This window comes from Aptenodytes patagonicus, chromosome 4 (genome assembly GCF_965638725.1).
Source record: "Aptenodytes patagonicus chromosome 4, bAptPat1.pri.cur, whole genome shotgun sequence".
NCBI lineage: Eukaryota > Metazoa > Chordata > Aves > Sphenisciformes > Spheniscidae > Aptenodytes > Aptenodytes patagonicus.
Genome location: NC_134952.1, coordinates 2,504,116 through 2,517,794, shown reverse-complemented (window position 1 = coordinate 2,517,794; position 13,679 = coordinate 2,504,116). Strand labels below are relative to the sequence as shown.

The window sequence follows — 13,679 nt, the reverse complement described above, 5'->3', positions numbered from 1 at the left end:
AGAAGCTTTCTAAAGCAACAAGAACATTTACAAGTCAAGACTGAAGAAACCAGTGGCTTGGTTTCAGTGTTTCTGTCTACATTGCCAAATAACTTTGTTCTTCAGCATGCATTCTGGGCTCTCTTTCCATGTGAGTCAACTAATTTTTCTAACACAAAACTCTGCTGTGGGGATAACTTGCTATTTTAACAGGTTCAAACTGAGGCGGTAATTAGACAAAACTGCTCTATATTGCAATGACACAGATAAAATGCACATGGCCCCCGCACAAAGGAGACAAATCTAAGAGGTGATTCCAGGCTTATGCCACATGCTCACAGAGTGGGCTTCAAACCATGTAACACATCCTTCTCTAAGGGGAAAAAAAACCCGAACTCCACACTAATACAGGTAGCTCAGGGCCAGGCTAAGGGCTTTGCAGCACAGATGCAGCCAGTCCATGACAGAGGGGGGCTAATCCCAAGTAACACGGCCATGAGTCGTTCCACACCTCAGTGCAGGGGAACCAGGGACAGATGCTTCTCTCCACAGCTATACTGCTGAAGTCTATGCTCAGTCTCCAAAGGCTTTGGTGTTACTGTTGTGCAGCGGTGCTTAGGCACTTGGAAAGACCATCCCAGAATATGAACACACACAGAAGCACAAAACAGAAGCAAAGAGCAAGAAGTTGTTTTAATTTGAAAAAGAAATTAGAAAAAAAACCACCCACAAAAAAACCAGGGATGTGATTTCAAAGAAAACTTCATTCAACAGCCACAGCACTTGCATCTGATGTACAGTAAGCTGCAAAAGAATTATTTATAAAGCCCAATGACACAGACTCTTCTATTGCTAAAGTGACAAAGTAAGATAAGCCGTTTGCTTTGACAGCTTCACTGTCGGCCTTCAGCATTCAAACTTTTGATGTCTGGAGTTTAAGGAGAAAGATTTTTAGATTCCATTTTCTTTCCAGGATGTTATCACATGAAAAGAAATAACCAAAGTTGAAAAGTTCAGACCTGTCAATTTTCCACTTGTGAAACTGTTGAACACAATTAGCTTGAATAGCACGTTTACCTGCCAACGTGAGCGCAAGATGCTTTCTACAAACTGCAAGACAAGAAAAGCTGAAGAAAGTGCAACTAGCCCCTAATCAATGCATCACAGATGCGCGCTCACTGTTTCTCACCTACTGCAGACCACAATGACACCCCGATCTCCACTGCAAACTCAAGTGAAACGAAGCCCACTTTTATCAATACTTCAGCAGAAACCCTGAACACTTAACCCACAATCTGAAAGCAGAAGGAATCCAGTTAGGTGAATCATGGTGATATCATTTCTTTAGCAATAAAGATAACAATGTGTGAAGTTTCACCAGAAAAGGGAGCGAGGCTTACAGGCTGTAGAAAGATGTTATTTATCACCATATTCCTGTCTGCGACCACGCCACAGAAGTATAGCTATTAACTGTACATCCAGCACGGGAACAGAGGACTTGTTGTCAACAACCTGCTGGCAGTAAGACAAAATACTGCAGTCTGTGGTGATCTCCAGCTAATCGGCTTGATTCTGATCACCACCTGGATGGCTTCTCAGAAAGAAAACTCCAGATTTTGCAGAGATTATATTGGCGAATTAATGCTCCCCACCGATTTGCAAGAAACCACTACTTTACTACAGCTTGTTATTCTAGTGCAAGGTGCGGATTCTGTTTACCCATATTTAACCCGCACGGCTAAGCAGGAAATACAAAAGGTAGTTTCTAGGAAGTAAGTGAAGAATATGTTGTGATGCACTGTTGGCACAACAAACTGCCAGAATTCACCACAGAAGGAGGTAGACACTTCAGATAAAGGTAAGCAGCATCTAGAGATAAGTGATGAAGTATGGAGAGAAGTTGGACAGTCAGAGAGATTATAGTCAAGCTGTAAATAATTCACAGTCATCAAAACCGAAAAACTTTCTTCAGGAGCCAAGCACACCCCTTCACCAACCTTAACGTCTGTTGTTAAGGTCCATTTCAATGTTTGCAAGATGAACTGAACCGAACGTTACCTTCCATCCAGTCTTCTGCCTGCTGCGCTCTCCTCTGGGCCATCATCCGGTTTCCCATGTTCCTCCGGCGCCTCGGCATCCCGTCTCCCCGCTCTTCAGCATGGGGCCGAGGCCTGGCCACTGCTGCCGCCGCCACATTTTGCTGGTGTTCCTCATCAGCTGCAAAAGGGAAATATAACTGATGAGGGATTTGCCATCTCTGCTTGCTGCAGTTGTCCTTTTGCCAGTCAACTTTCGCAATCAGAAGTGCAATACCAGTGGTGTTTTCCAAATGAGAGAATGCCTCCCCACTCTCATGTGTTTTTTTTTCCCTGCATGGCAGATGTGTGCAAGTTGCTTTCCCATGATTAAGCGGGATCATGCACTGGAACCTTCTTATTTGTGCACAGTGCTCTGTGCAAAGGAAATTTTATCCTGACAGGAGTCTCTTTTGCAATAGCGTATAGATCATCGTAAAGAAAAAAACTATAGCTATGTGCTGCTAATGTTATTTGATCTGACAGAGCCCCCACAAAAAAAAAAAACAAAATCACCACACTACAAAACAAAGTCCTGCCCCGCAAAGCGCTCAAAAAATATTCTTACTTCATCTAATAATTTAATCTAATGATAACCTGTTTTTCCCCTCCGCCAGAAAACAATTCCCTTTATCTGGCAGGACTAGCAGTCTAATAATTTCTGAGTTACCAAAAGGCAAGGACCCAGAAGTACTTTTTTTTTCCCTTCTAAAGTATTCTGATTTTTTTAATTTTTTTATTATTTTTATTTTGCACTTGTGTAACTTAGAAGTAGATTCATCTGAATTCAAACCTCAGAGCATGCATGTTTCCGAGTGGAATATGTAAATCGTTATACCTGAAACAGAACCTGAATAGCAAATAAGGATTACAAATTACAGCCGTAATACACACAGGGTAACTTCATTCTACCACGCTGATTTAAACTGCAGGTCTCCCAACAAACACATGTAGGGGAAGACAGAACACCAAAGGTCACTGCAGCTCTCACTGCCATCCTCTCTGCGTATGCTTCAGTTACTAATTAAGATCTGACAAATGAGGAATATCATAACAGAGGAGCAGGTGGGAGACAGCATGGGAGCAAGCGACTGACCAGTGGGCTCATTTCAGTTCTCCACAGAAAACCCTCCGCCAGGTTTTTCTTTAAGACCTCCATGATCCTGTTGCTATCAACTACGGTAGTCATGCCGAAACAATCAGATAATGGTAAAATATCATCATCCTTGACACCTGCTTTGCATATTCTGTTGATAAACGTAACTGATATTTGCGTATGTTGTCACTTGCTCAATCCTGCAAAGTATTAACTACTGTGCCTTACTTCAGGTAAATACTCAAACGGTCTCATACAAAGCTGTAGAACTACTCGTTTACTTAAACTTGGGACATGTTTTCTGTGCCTTGCTGGATTATATGGTGCCCCAGCAGGAGCACAAAACGCTCTCCACACTCTGCCAAGTCTCCAGCATCCTCTGATCCAAACAATGCCTTCCTAAAAAAACCCTACTATTAGCATATCTATGATCAGAAAATAAGATTCATTATGACTACATCTACACGACGATCAAAGGTGTGCTTGCAGCTCATCTCAGTATATCTCAAGTAGCTTCAAAGCAGCTAACTTTGGTACTGATAACAACATAGCTGCAGCAGCACTGAGCTCAGCACAGGCTGCAAAGCAGAGTAATCTGGGGAAGTATTTGGCCAGCAAAGCCATTAGACGTTCAGGACTGCTGCAACAACGATGTTAGCAGTCCCCCAGCATACTCCAGCACTAACACGCACCGTGACATTTTGAATTGAGTCACTGCACTATCACACCGCTGTCACCCTCTTGTTCTCATCCACTTCTATCTGTGGACCAAAACAGGTCTATAATAAATTACAGAGTGTAGGCTCCAGGGATCTGATCATTTTGCTTCAAGACTTGCCCAGGCTTATTTATAGCATGATAATGCTTATTTTGAATGCCATAGAACATGCTATAGGAAAGCATTATACTGCAAAAGCAGAGCAGCAGATCACTTATTGGGACACTACTAAATGCCAGAAATACTTAGTCTGCAAAAAGACCTTTTATACAAATGCAGTATTTCCCTTAGTAAGTTCTTGAGATACACTGCAGTTCAAACCTTAGCATCCTTTCACCTGAAAGCTTCAGTGTGTCTACCTCAGTAACTTCCAAAGGTGGTCCTGCACAGCGTATCAGCTGTGCACTTCTAGCGCTCATTCATTCTGGGGCTTGTTTTTTGGTTCCCGTTGTCCTGCGAAACAGAGACTGTTTTGCATTTTGTGAAAGAGGAATCTATTTATAAGCCACGTATTCATTTCAAAGCGAGGTGCTTAACCCTCACAGAGACAAAACGCGTGAGCCAAGCTATCTTGTTTTCTCAGTTTAATTCTCTACAGGAGACACGGTAATTCCTCAAAGTTGACCAGTGTTAACAGAGCTCAGAAAATAGTAAAAAACCCCACCAAACCCAACCCATATCATGGTCAAACAGACAAGGCAGTTGCTGGACAATACTTTGGTCAGATCTCCAAAATATTCAGGCAAACAACTGAAGACACTATGGATTGACATTTAGTAGGAAAAGACATGCTTTAATACAGCTTTTTTTCTCCCCCCCCTCCCCTATAGCTTCTGTTTGCAAGGCATTCAGCTGGACAGTCATTTGAAAAATGTGAATGTTAGTCCTTGCATTTCTTCCCATCCTTCATGAGGGGGAGGAGAAAAGAATCATTTACTCTGCCTGTAACACACTTATACCCGGCTGGTTCTTCAGGGGTCAACGATTCGTCTACGTGGCTCAAGACACATCATTTATTCCAGTATCTAGAAAGTTAGACGTGCTCTCTCTCCCTCTGAACTGGAAGTATCACAGACTGACTAGAGCTGCACGCGGAGGGGTGTGACTGGTGGTTTCAAAGAATACAGAGGATACACTTAAAAACCCTCTTGCTCTTATTCTTGGAACTGGATTGACTGTCAGATTTGAAGTCAAGAATAATTTTCTCTGGGGTCTGGCCCTGTGTTTTTTTCACCTCCTCCTGCAGCACGGGGCGTGATTTGGCCCCGTGCACTTATCTGAATACATCTCTTCATTTTCCTGTAGCTGCAGAGGTCTCAGACATAAGTGGCACCCCAGGCTAGCCAGTTCATGCAGAGATTAGTCACACAAGGACTAATTAGATGCGATATAGAGCCATCTTGAGCAAAACTTAATGACAAACACTATATAGGTGAGACAAGTTGATCCACGAGTGGCTCGATGGTTTGCAGAATGGCAGGCCGGAAGACACGAATTAGATAAAGCCCTCAAATTAACAGGCAATACAAACAAAAAATTAAACAAGATGCCTAGAAAATGGACACGGGTTTAGTTTGTATTTTAAGCTGTATGTTCTCCAGTTTCTGACTCAGCCTTTCAAAAACCAGACAATAACTCTTTTCTGGGGACAGCAGGTTTACTGCCGTGCTGAGAAAGCAGCTCTGCCTCTACATTTTCGGAAACATCAGCACAGTGCAGAGGCAGCAATGGAGATTGTTTCATCTGACTTGTCAGTCAGCACGCAGCAGCGACTGTGAGACCCTGGTTGCACTGTCAAGAGCTCCCTCCCAAAGGGAAACAGAGCAGAACTCTGCTCTGAAAGCAGAGCTCTTTCCTAAACTGAACGTGAAGCACCACTCCTGTATCGTTACAAAGAATGCTATGAAATCTTTCAGAGCCCGGACTTCTTAGGACCTAGTTTTACATCCTCCAGGTAGAAGTTTGCTCCTTTACAAAGCTTGGCAAATTTACACTTGCTCAGAGCAAAGACATTTTTTCTTGAGAGGCCATCCTTTGCCTGTCACAGCACATTATCTTCAATTATGTCACATAAGCAAGTCCATCAGGGTAACACCCGGGCTGGCAAGTTTTGAGGGAGTCCAGCAAGACCCAACTACTAGTTCGTGAGCTCCCTCCGTTCTGCACTGACGCGGCGAGAGCTCCACCTACTGCACCCTCACACCTTAGTGGTCCTTCCCACCACACTTGCAGCATCCAGCATCTTCTACCTTCATGCTAACCTAACCTGTGAAATTCAACGAGAAAGTGATTCCAAACCCAACAGGTGGAAGTACGTTTGGCTTCCCTGAGGAGGTGCTTTTGCCCAGTACAGCTTAACACATTCGGGCTTGTTCACAAATAGATATGCCACCCATGTATAAAAGCCAGCAATGCTACCGTTTTTTTTTCCTCTTCTCAGCAGAACAAGCCCAGGCCTGATCTTGCTGGAAACACTGTGCTGCTCCAAATGACCTTTCCAAGGAAATACAAAGTTACATGATTTACCTCTGTGATCCTTAGCTCCCTTCATTATCTAAAGCAGTCAAGCCTTGAACATTTTTAAAAGGGCAATTCCCCAAGAGAGAGCATAAAGAGAAGCTGCTGCCCCTATCCCCAGACATTAAAAAGAAAAGGTGAGAGCTACCAACCAGCCCCTGGTTTCAAATCCTTTCCATGAGACAACACAGGTTTACTAGCAGAATTGTAGCAACTTCCATTTTCCACATAAGAAAAAGGAACAGGAAAGCAAATTCCTGTGCAAGACCAAATTTTGCAGATATTAAATACACCACAGCCCCAATGGTTTTGAAAAATAATTTCTGCTGTGTAAGGAGAACGACGTCATCCCCACAACCTGAAATTCTGTGAAGGACTTTATAATGACAGGAATCAGTATATTAAGGTAGAAATTATCTTAAAACCACAATAAAAAAAGCAAGACCAATGTGGAAGTGTCAAAAAGATGCCACTGATAAAGAGGCTTCAAAATGATGAAATTATCCTGAATGTAAACTAACTTTAACCAAGCTGCTCAAAAACAGTACTAAAGCTTTTTGAGAATTCAGACCATTTAAATGTTTGGGCTTCAAGTTAGTTAGAACTTTGTATGCTTAAAAAGAAAAGAAATCCCCCCAAGCTCCACAGCCCCTGATTTACCTAAATCATGATACAAGTCAAGTTCAGGAAATTATGTATTTCCAGCAGCCTCATTTCTCTAGGACATGCATCACTCACTTTTACCAAAAGCTCAGCTCTAACTAACTAGAAATCTGATGAAATTTCATCAGTTTCCAAGCTGTTGAGAAAGAAAGATTTAGACCAGGTCTATACAACAAAAGGTGCGAGAGAAATGTGTTGGAAAATTTAATTATTATCAGCAAAACCTGCTTTTAACACAAAGTCCTTACCAGCATACACTCTTGCACTGGCAGGACTGTGTTTATACTAGAGGTGGGCTTTTCCCCCCCCCCCCCTCCTAGAAAAAATTATCAAAGCTACCCCCCTCCCAAAAGAAAAACAAAAAAACCCCAACCCCAAAACACCCCAAATCCTGGAAACTGGTGGTGTTATATTGACAAAGGCTTCAGTGTTTGCCTTGGCTAAACGTCTGAATTTGAGACCTCGCAGCTAAACAACCTGCCTTCTTCCACTTCGAAAACACAACAAGGCTGATAAGTTCACAGCTGCATCTGACTTCTTCCCACAACATCCAACTCGCACCCGGCACAAGGTCGCTTCCACCACGGTTTCACGCTGCTGCAACTGCTGGTCAGCAATAAAACACTCGCCGTTTGCGGGAGGGCTGGAAGTGCTGTCTCATCTACCCGTTCCCGGAACGGGACTGCACAGCACCGCACCTAAACCTGGCGTGGCCAGCAAGCCCTCGCGGCCTCAGGTGGGGCGGAAAAGGAGCAGCAGCGGGCAATTTCTGTGAAATGCAGGTAAAGCAGGCTGTCAGAGGCCAGAGAGGGGACGGCCTGCCTTTCAGGTCTCACGTCTGACAGGAATTAACGGTTGGACTCGATGATCTTAAAGGTCTCTTCCAACCTAAACGATCCTATGATCCATGAATAGTAACCGGCCGCCGCCCAGGAGCTGCCAGGGAGGACCAGGGGCGAAGGCCCGCCTGTCAGCCGGGCTGGGCTGTCACCTCACGCAGCGGATTTCGCTCCCGGTTTGCAGGAGGAGCCTTAGGGACATCTTCCCTCCAGCCCGAGAGCAGCAACCCAGCCGGTCTGTAAATCAGACGGCAAACCCGGCGCCCCTCACCCTGGGACCGCCTCGGGCCGGGAACCGGGCCCGGGCCCCGGCCAGCAGCAGCAGCAGGCCTCGCCGCCGCCCAGGGCCGCCACCCCGGGGCCTGAAGGGCGACGGCGGCGGGCGGAGGGAAGGGCAGGACGCCAGGGATCCCGGGGGAACCACCGGGACACCCCCCGGCCATGGCGGCTCCCCCCCTTAGGGGAAGGCCTGAGGGGAGGCGCCCCCCCCCCCCGCGGTTTCCATGGAGACGCCCCCCCCCCCCCCCCGCGAGGCCCCCGCCCCTCCCCCGCGCGTCGGACCCCGTTGAGAGCAGGGGCGGGCCCACCTGAGCGCGCCCCGCCGGGAAGGGAAGGGACGGGGCGGAGCGGGACGGGACGGGACGGGACGGGACGGGGCGGGGGGAGAGGCCCGGCCGGGCCGCGACCCACCTGCCTTCGCCTGGCCGCGGAGGCGGGTGGCGAAGAAGAGGAGGACGGCGAGGAGCACGGCGGCGGCGGCGAGCAGCGCCGCGTCCATCCTCCGGCCCGGCCCCGCCCACACCGGCCGCGGGGGGGGGGGGGGGAAGGGGGGAAAGGGGGGGGGGCCGGCACTTGGTACGTCCCACCCCTCCCCGCCGCAAGGCCCCCGAGCGCGGGCTGCCCGGCTCGCGCCTGCGGCGGGGCGGCGCTGAGGCGGGCGCGGCGCGGCCGCGCCGGCGTGGCGGCGGGCAGCCCGCGCGGGGAGGGGGCCTGGCGGCGAGGCGCGGCCGTGAGGGAGCGCCGGCTCCGGGGCGGCCGGTGCCCGGCGGCTGGTGCTCCCGGGAGGGAAGCTGAAAGGAGAACAAGTCTTCTGAGGAGCGGCTGAGGGAACTGGGGTTGTTTAGCCTGGAGAAAAGGAGGCTGAGGGGAGACCTCATCGCTCTCTACAACTCCCTGAAAGGAGGTTGTAGCGAGGTGGGGTCGGTCTCTTCTCCCAAGTAACAAGCGATAGGACGAGAGGAAACGGCCTCAAGTTGTGCCAGGGGAGGTTTAGATTGGACATGAGGAAAAATGTCTTTACTGAGAGAGTGGTTAAACATTGGAACAGGCTGCCCAGGGAAGTGGTGGAGTCCCCATCCCTGGAGGTATTTAAAAGACGTGTAGATGAGGCGCTTAGGGACATGGTTTAGTGGGCATGGTGGTGTTGGGTTGACGGTTGGACTCGATGATCTTAGAGGTCTTTTCCAACCTCAATGATTCTATGATTCTATAATTAAAAACTGTGAGGCAAAACGGCCCGTGAGCGTGACGCCGGTGGGCCTGGCCGTCGGGCACGGCTGCTGGGGGCGGCGGGGCGGCCGCGGAGGTGTTTCCCTCGGCAGCACGGCGGGGCGAGGGTCTGTGCATGCAGCAGGTCTGCCCACGCGTGGCGATACCTTCACCCGTGACCCTGCACCTAAGTACGTGCAGCGGGCCCACCCCAGGTAGGCGGGGCCGAGTGTGCCAGCTGTCGCGGCGTCCCTGCGGTCGGGGCGTCCCTGGCAACGAAGCTGAAGTTACACCTATGAACACTCTATACCTTCTGCCTTTAAGTCAGCGGTGTGTAGGGGTGGAACCATGCCGAAGCTGCCCGGCTCGGCGGCACGTCAGGTAGCTGAGGAAATGGTCATAGAATGGTTTGGGTTGAAAGGAACCTCTAAAGGCCATCTACTCCAACCCCCCTGCCGTGGGCAGGGACATCTTCAACTAGATCAGGTTGCTCAGAGCCCCGTCCAACCTGACCTGGAATGTTTCCAGGGATGGGGCATCCACCACTTCTCTGGGCAACCTGTGCCAGTGCTTCACCACCCTCAGCGTAAACAATTTCTTCCTTCTATCTAGTCTCAATCTACCCCCCTTTAGTTTAAAGCCGTTCCCCCTTGTCCTGTCACAACAGGCCCTGCTAAAAAGTTTGCCGCCATCTTTTTTATAAGCCCCCTTTAAGTACTGACAGGCTGCAATAAGGTCTCCCCGAAGAGACCCTCTCTCCTGACGTGGCCTGAACGGAATCAGGTTTGCCCCTGACAAAATCGGAGAGGCTGGCCCTGAACTGGCCCCAGACCAGCTGTCTCACGTAGTAAGCTGGCTTAATTTGGTAAAAATGTCGGAAACCAAGCTGCCCAGAGGAAGCTGATTTTTAAAAAATGGGGTTTGCATTGGTGTATGCAGAGCCAGCGCGAGGTGGGTGGGCTTTGGCTGTGGACTGAGAATTGCTTTAGGCTGATCTAATGCAGGTGTCCAGCCAAATGGAGGATCTGCCTCCTTGTCGCTTCCCTTTGGCTGGTAGCCATGCTCGGTGACGGCGCAATGGGCCAGAGCGGGGAACTAATTTTTTTTTTTCTTTTTTTCTTTTTTTTTTTTTTCCCCCTGGATTTGATTTTTGGCAGATCAGAACACGTATCAGCACAAAAAGATGCTGCAGGAGCTTGCAGCTGGGGGTGGAGAACAAACTTCCCCCTCCCCCTTTGGATGGTTGCCCACCGTTGGATCTGAAACTGTTTGTCAGGCTCTGCCCCAGTCCTGTGAGTGAGGAGGAAAGTACTTTGGTTTTCGCTTGTTTTTGACTTGCTTTGTGGCTGTGAAGTTCAGACTGATCTAGCCCTTTCTTGCTTCGGAGATCCCTTTAGTGTGGCCTTTTAAAGCACTGTTTGTTTTTGGGGGAAATGTTTTAATAAATTGAAAATGGAAATTACAGACTGTTGGGCATATAGACATAATCAAAAGAACTGTGTTAGCTAGTTAGTCATTACTGGGGACTGCACAGCTGCCTGTGCACATACCGTCACGAGCTCGAGACAAATTCAGATCTGTCTGCCTCAGAAAAAACAGCTTCCAGTAAGAAATTTGCTAAGTCTTAGCAATGTAGAACCAGCGACACAGTGGGAAGTTTTCAAAAAGGAACTGAACTGCAGACTGGGTGTTTTATTATAAAGTTTTAATAATAATCTTTCAAAATCTCATTTTGCAAATCAATGACAATGCCCCTTTGTTCGTGCTCTGCTCAAACCGTATTGTCTACGGTCTGTTTCTTACCAGGTTAGTCTAATGCTCACTGTGTGGTCAGAAAGGACGTGTCCTCTGGTAACTTTTGAGGCACAAGGGAAATTGCACCTATACACAATTAGATAAATTATGAACTGAGGCTTTCCTGGTGGTTTTCTTCAGGGTACGCTTCAGACAATGGTTATTTGACGGTTGGACTCGATGATCTTAGAGGTCTTTTCCAACCTCAGTGATTCTATGATTCTATTTTAGATCACATGTAATGGTCGGGATTGCTTGTAAAAATAAAAACTGAATGAAAAACGTCTGGGTTTTTCTTCCATGTCTTTGCCTGCAAATTTGAAAAATGGTGACTCTTTAATGAGAGTTTAAACCAAAGGTTTTAGTTATTTCACCTGTAGGATATTTCACTTTCTTAAAACCCATTCTGATTAGAGAACATACTAAACTTCCTAAGAAACATTATGTGCTCTAATGTTTGAATGTTCTTCTATAGTCCTGTATCAAGTCCTGCAACACTGCTGAGAAAACAGTAAACGGGCACAGGCCAAGCGTGAGATACCAGCGCGTGCGCTGCCCTGCGCCGAGCTCATGGCTGAAGGGACGGGAAGCGGTGGGCTGTTCTCTGTGTTCAGAGATAGCCTCGGTGTAGCTCCGTCCAAGGCAGTCCGGGTGCACGAGTAGCCGTGTCCTGGAGCCACACACGGGCATACACCAAGCAAACCTCGAAAGATGCCTCCAGAAAGAAGAAATTGTACTTTTTTTTAGTTTGCTTAACTCTGCTGTCGTTTGTGCAGCGGCTGCAGCAGATGCGGAGGGAGTTGATGGCTCCCAGACCCTGTTTTGTCGTCATCCAGCTAGTGACCTTGGTCTGCAGCCAGCACTTACTTGTGTGAGTGATATGTATTTTATTTGCTTGCACGGTCCCTACGACCTTTAATAAGGAGATAATATTAATGATGTGATGTCATCCGCTCCTCTGGGCTGCAGAGGTAGCAGATTGAGGTTTTTCCTGTAGGTGTCACCATTACGCCATGCAGAAACAGAGCTTAAACTCTACAGATGAACCACAGTGCGTCGGATGCTCAGTTCAGACACCGGGGTCGTCTTCAGAAACTTTTTACGTCCCTTGAGCTGTATTTCTTAGATGCCCTTTTATATTTTTCCTAGTTTAGATCTGGAAAAGCCCCTCTGGTTTCTCTAATAACCATGTAGGTTTCAGAGGATTTTGAGGTTGACTTTCTACCAAGACACTAGGAAAATATATGTGAAGGCTGTGATCAGCAGTGGGTGTGAATGGAGTTAAAGGCCCACCCGTTGGAGCATGACTTGTCCCACTCGGTCTTGCAAATACCGCACTACGGTGGGATCGGAGTAATCCAGAACTTGCAAACCCATGCGATTTCCTCAGCCAGCTTGAGGTCAGCGCCTGATCCTGATGCAGGCAGTTTTGGGGGAAAGTATGTGGCTTTTCAAATTAGTCTTTATTTTGACGAAAGGTCAAATAGCGCATTCCCCCCTCAAATGCCTCATTGTATATAGGAATTCTATACACTTGCATGAGTGGTCGTCACTTCTTTGTAATAACGAGAATTAATCCATCTGGCAGTACAGTCCCAGAGTGTTTGATTCAGTAAGTGTACGGTGGCGTCATGTATTGATGTCCGGTAATGAGGCTCTAAGTAGAGGCAATTCAGCTTCATCTGTCCTAATAAACTAAGTGCATCCAGGAGCTAAATACATCCTGGGCCCCTGTGGCCAACTGGCACAAAATGCCCTCTTCCACGCTTGTAAACTGTCTTGCCTTCCAGAAGAGGGTGGCTGGATGCAAACTGCCTGCTGGGAGTTGTTCTTGGGCTGTTCTGTGCGTTGAACCATGCCTGGGAATTGTCTAGGAAAATGCAAATTGGCACCCAAATTTATGCCGGGGAACTTTCTAACAATTTTCTCACACGGATGATTACTTGCCCGTGCCTGGGCAGGCCGGAATTTACAGTGTGGATGTAACCTTTGTGTAACAGAATACATTTACAGGGAGAAATAACGCAAGCGCTGCCTGCCTGCTCCCTCCCACTTGGATATGGACCTCTGGTATCCTTCCAAATACTCATCTATAAACGTGTTAGCGAACGTGCGTTTCTGGATCCGCTCCTTTGCGCCAGTGGGCACAAAAGGTCTTCAGCACCTTCCAGGAAGCACTCGGTGGATCGCAGGACTCTGGGAGGTGTCTGAATCAGTGTGCCGGAGTTAAAGAGCTGCAGATGTGTTTTATAGGGGCAGGGCAATGAACCGGTAACCCTACATGTGGGGTGAACTCCACCCAGGACCGGGGTGCACCGTGTGGGAGCTCAGCACCTCCCCAAAGCCTCTAAAAAAGCTTGTGAGACCTGTCGTGGTCTGCTGAGATGCTTTGTTCTCGCTGCTCTACTTGGATTGCTTGTTTTAAGAGAAATAACATGGCTTATTGTTGCTTGAGATAACTTGAGGTAACTAAATTTACCTTAAACAGAGAAATATAAATAAGAGTAACA

At 47.7% G+C, this 13,679-nt stretch overlaps 1 protein-coding gene across 1 annotated transcript in view; it reads right to left on the bottom strand.

The window, feature by feature from the left end:
• The window catches only part of DDRGK1 (DDRGK domain containing 1), a 41,166-nt gene extending 32,487 nt beyond the window's left edge, over positions 1-8,679 (bottom strand). Inside the window, exons 1-2 of the mRNA XM_076335652.1 lie at positions 8,578-8,679; positions 2,038-2,196 (exon numbers count right to left, since the gene is read on the bottom strand). Of these exons, the coding sequence (XP_076191767.1) occupies positions 2,038-2,196; positions 8,578-8,665 (247 nt within the window). The 5' untranslated portion in view covers positions 8,666-8,679. The remainder of the gene's footprint in view (positions 1-2,037; positions 2,197-8,577) is intronic.
• Between the last annotated feature and the right edge of the window lie 5,000 nt (positions 8,680-13,679).